Below are 4,566 nucleotides of genomic sequence, written 5' to 3' on the forward strand. Positions count from 1 at the left end.
AAAATCGAGGTCACTGGATATTTCGAAGGTTTAAATTTTAGTGACAGACAAAAATGTAGACCTTACCAAAATATCCGAATTCCGAAAGTTTGAACAAACCCTTTTGAAAGTCGATCTATTAAATTCACTTAGTTTTAATGGATCTTCGCTGAATTTGAATTTGATTTGATTCTGTCCCGAAATTTCGAGCTTACAAACATTTTGGTACCCACCAAACTTTCAGAGACTTGGTGAAAATTTCGTTTGAACCTTGGCCCCTTCGTGCGAAAGACCAACCCCACACCGGCGCACCGCCTCGTTATTCGAGTCGCCTCGCCTGTCCCTTCTTCCTCCGCCGCCGTGCCAGCTAGCTAGGGTACGGCCACCGGCGCTCCCAGAGGGCAGGGGTGGCGGAGGCGGCTACGCACGCGCATGGCCGGAGGCGACGCGTCATCGGGGGCGGCGCCGGTGCTGGAGACGGCGGGGGAGGCGGAGGTGGACGCGGGCTTCGAGTTCGCCTTCGACAACGAGGCCTTCTCCGACAGGGTCCTGCGGATAGAGGTCGTCGGCGCTGGCCGGAAGCGCCGCCGTGAAGGTGCGTACGTACAGGCACAGTAGTACCATTAGCCATTAGAATATTCGCAGTAGATTCTAGCCATTAGAATATTCGCAGTACATAAACCGTAAAAGCTCCATCGCCGTGAAGGTGCCTGCATCAAAGTGTCGATCGATTATATCGTTATGCGCCTTCCTTTCGCTGTGCAATTTCTCCCTCATGGATGTAAATTTATCTTCTTTCACGCCATTAGGATCTGGATTTGTGGTGGATTTTCTCTTTTCTGCCTTATATTTTTTTAGAAATGGGCAAGGAGGTACAATGTTATCCTAAATACAACCGATTAGGTCTTTAGTTTTGGATCTCGAGTTGTTCAAAGTTCTCCTGGTATGTTTTTTCATGATTATATGAGCAGGTGTCACCCTTGATATATGTAGTGAGGAGGTGTGAAGGGAGGAGCTCCCCAAGTCCCTAGAACACCCCATAATTCTGCTTACTGTTCCAAATTTGAGGTCATCATTAGTCTGTGTTCTGTTTCTGGTTCACCTCTATTTCTGTTTTGTTGTGTTGAAGCATCTAATGTCAAAATTAGCATACTGACAAACACTTTTAATTAGTACGAACACATGTGGACTATAGTATACACTGGCATGTTGGTACTGTAATAGTATGATCCGCTGATGAACTTGGCTGCCTATTAGTAAATACGAGCAACATAATGTTTGCCGGCCATATAACTGTGGCCTAGACAGTGTAGTTCGCCGAGTTTTTTCTAACAGGAACTCGACAAATAATGTTTAAATATTGACTGAGTTCGTGATAGAAAGAACTCGGCAGTATTAATGATTGCCGGGCCCCGTCCAGCCGAATACAGAGCGCCTAGGTCGGCACTCGGTGAAGATTTCACCGAGTTTAATATGGGCTCTGCCGAGTTTCTTTGAAACTCGGCAAAAAGGGCGATTCTAGTAATGTCTCGTCTTTTACCTTTGTTAATTGAGTGCATTCATGGAAAATTCTAATAGAATCCTGGGGGTAACATTCATGATGCTCTAGCATGCTTATTAGGCTTGATGCAACTCAGTGAATATCCTGTTTTCATGATGTTAAAGTTTTCCCGCCTATCTAAAGGGTTGATTCAATGAATCTGACACACAGCGAACATGATATTCCAGACATTTTTAAAAGCAAAATTCTCGTCTAGTAATTATCTTATGTGCCTTCTTCTCCCCTAGTTTTGCATGTTCCTCTAGATTTATCTGACCTGTATTTCGCAGGTGAGGATGGAGAAGGTAATACACCAGTTTTACGAGTCAAGACTGTACATATCAGTTCAGTGATTCTCGCCGCAAAAAGTTCTTTCTTTTTCAAGGTGATTCTGATGATCTTCTGAAATGCATTTGGTCTATAATCAGTTGACTCGTATTTCTTATAAGCTTCGTGCTTCTTAGCTTTTCTCAAATGGCATGAAAGAATCTGGTCAGAGGCAGTCAACAGTTAGAATTGCTGATTCAGGTAACTCAAGTGTACGCTGTACTCTTCCTCGTCTTATTATAACTGATGACTCTAGTTTGCTATTGTGATTGTATTATTTATTATTTATTTATTCAAGAAATGTGATTATTGTAGAGAGGCTTGTTTTGGAGTTTCGTGCCACAACTTTCTACTTTGATAATGAATTGGCTATTCTCATTTCCCCTACAGAATTTGCCTACCAAATGGATTTTCTTGTGCATGACAAGTTTCCTCAATTGATTATTCAAACTCACTGGACTTTCGATGCAGATAGTGGCTGAGATTAAAGCACACCCTTCAGTTGCAAAGGGAATTGTAGTCTTACTTTTATATGTCATCAAGGACTTGATAATTTTAACGTGTACGAGCTTGCTAATTCTCACGGCACAACATGCAAGAGGAGAAATAGACCGAATAGAAAGCTGTCTCCTCTAATTAAGGTTTCTCCTCTATTTAGGGAATCTCCTCTATTTAAGGATTCTTATTCATCTGCATGCATTTTACTACATCTATATTGGTGTACAAAGTTGTATAAAATCGTCTCAAAAAATTATGAATACATACGAGTACAATATGTTCCAGTTTCTGGCCAATAAACATACAGAGGACAGACCATCCAATTGTGCAAACTAAGCATATACGGAGTAGCTCACCGTTTATATAAAGATAGAGTAGTAGCTCTTTATAGGAAGGATGCTGTGGAGATCCTAACTTCTAGGGATTAATACTTTTCATGCATAAGGGATTTAGCCATGCACATTAAAATTAGGAATTAAACTGTTTACCGAAGTCTAACGAATCAAATCTCTATTTCGCTAGACTGAAGCATACCACTAAAACAATAGCTATCCCTTTCCTTTTGTACTCCTTTACTTAACTGTTACTGATTGTGATATATTGGACTGTTCTTATGTCTCCTTGCTTTCATTCCTTACTTGGAACAGAGGAAAATGCCTTTATGGAGCTTTTACGGTTTATGTACAATGGAAGGTTGACACCAACAACTGAGTCCACTCTTCTGGTTGATATCTTGATGGCTGCTGACAAATTTGATGTCGTTTCGTGCATCAAGCTTTGCGGTCAGCGGCTCATAGGCCTGCCTATGACCCTAGAATCCGCAGTGAGGTGCCTAGATCTCCCATGTTCCATTTCAATGGCAGCTGACCTGTCAGAGGCAGCCAAGAAATTCCTTGCTAAAAGATACAAGAAATTCCTGTCAACAAAGTAAGTAACCCCCTTTTTTCCTTTATCAGTGAACATGTGGATATTGTTGTCACAAAATCATTATATCGAGCATTGCATGGTTTTGTTGCATTTCAGATTCCAAGATGAACTGATGAGGATTCCCCTCGCTGGGATTGTGGCCATCTTATCATGGAATCTCCCTGGGGTTGCATCTGAAAAATCCGTCTATGACTTTGTGCTCAGGTGGGCCGACTTGCAGTACCCAAATTCAGAACAAAGACGCGAGATTTTAAGTTCAAGTTTACTTCCAATGGTGCCACTACGGCGTAGCATGACCAATGTGATCCTAATTGATCAGCCGTCTTGTATAATTAACTTCAGTCTAAAGCGTGAGCACTGCTCTGGGAGCTTCCCATCAGGATCGATGCGCTCGCCACCATTCTATTGTGCGGGGCATGGTTTCTTTCTCTCAGCACACCGTAGAATGGAGCCGTCCAACTCTTTTGTCCTCATAATACAGAAGCTAGAAGACAAGGGCCTAGTAAGGGGGACAGTAGATTATGATATTGAGGTAAAAACAACACCGTCGCTGGAGTTCACCACCTTGTGGAGGCACACCACCACCACCGGTTGTACGCAAGGTTTTGGATGCAGTGTTCCTTGGTCAGAGGTCATTCCTGACGATAGCCCCTTCTTCATTGATGACAAACTCCATATTCGAGTTCATGTGAAGATAACGCCGCAGCCGTAGTGATGCATGCATTAGCCACTAGCATGATGTGCTTCATTCATGATGAGCGAGGAGAAGCCCCTGTTCTTTTAACATATGAACTAGGTGAACAATGCTAGCATTTGCTCTGCTCTCTTTTGGTGACTGGTAATGTTGCAATGTAGCTTCTGAACATCTAGAGTTTGATGCTGAAGGTTTCATTGTGTCACGGATTCTTACCAGACGCAAACTGTCAAGTTTGCGTGTGAGTTTTGATATCCAGCGAAGTCGCTGAACAGTTAATGTGCACTTTGTCGTAAGTTGGCTGGTATACCTTGCTGAATGCTGATGGCCTCTTTGACTCGATGGACTTGTGACCCTTTGAATGCATATTATGTGATCATCTGTTCATGGCTATCTTTCACTATTTTCTAGTTCATACTCTATGGCAGTTGATATGTTGTGCCCCAAGGGCAGAATGCTGCTGTAAATTGCCTAAAAAAATGCTGATGTAAAGTTCAATTTTGTCAGGTCTGTTGCTTGCAATGTGTGCTCCCTGGAAACTAAGCACACGATCTACGTGCACATATCCGGATCCGATACTATATAGAAGTTTTTTTTTTAG

General features: G+C 42.5%; 1 protein-coding gene across 1 annotated transcript; it reads left to right on the forward strand.

Moving 5' to 3' along the window:
• Positions 1-243: 243 nt before the first annotated feature.
• Positions 244-4,170, forward strand: LOC123107700 (BTB/POZ domain-containing protein POB1). The gene is made up of 5 exons (XM_044529646.1): positions 244-574; positions 1,810-1,904; positions 1,984-2,047; positions 2,992-3,271; positions 3,368-4,170. The coding sequence occupies exons 1-5, from the start codon at positions 412-414 to the stop codon at positions 3,981-3,983; spliced, it is 1,218 nt and encodes a 405-aa protein (XP_044385581.1). The 5' UTR covers positions 244-411; the 3' UTR covers positions 3,984-4,170.
• The last annotated feature ends 396 nt before the right edge of the window (positions 4,171-4,566 follow it).

The sequence above is a fragment of the Triticum aestivum genome, chromosome 5A (genome assembly GCF_018294505.1).
Source record: "Triticum aestivum cultivar Chinese Spring chromosome 5A, IWGSC CS RefSeq v2.1, whole genome shotgun sequence".
In the NCBI taxonomy this organism is placed as follows: domain Eukaryota; kingdom Viridiplantae; phylum Streptophyta; class Magnoliopsida; order Poales; family Poaceae; genus Triticum; species Triticum aestivum.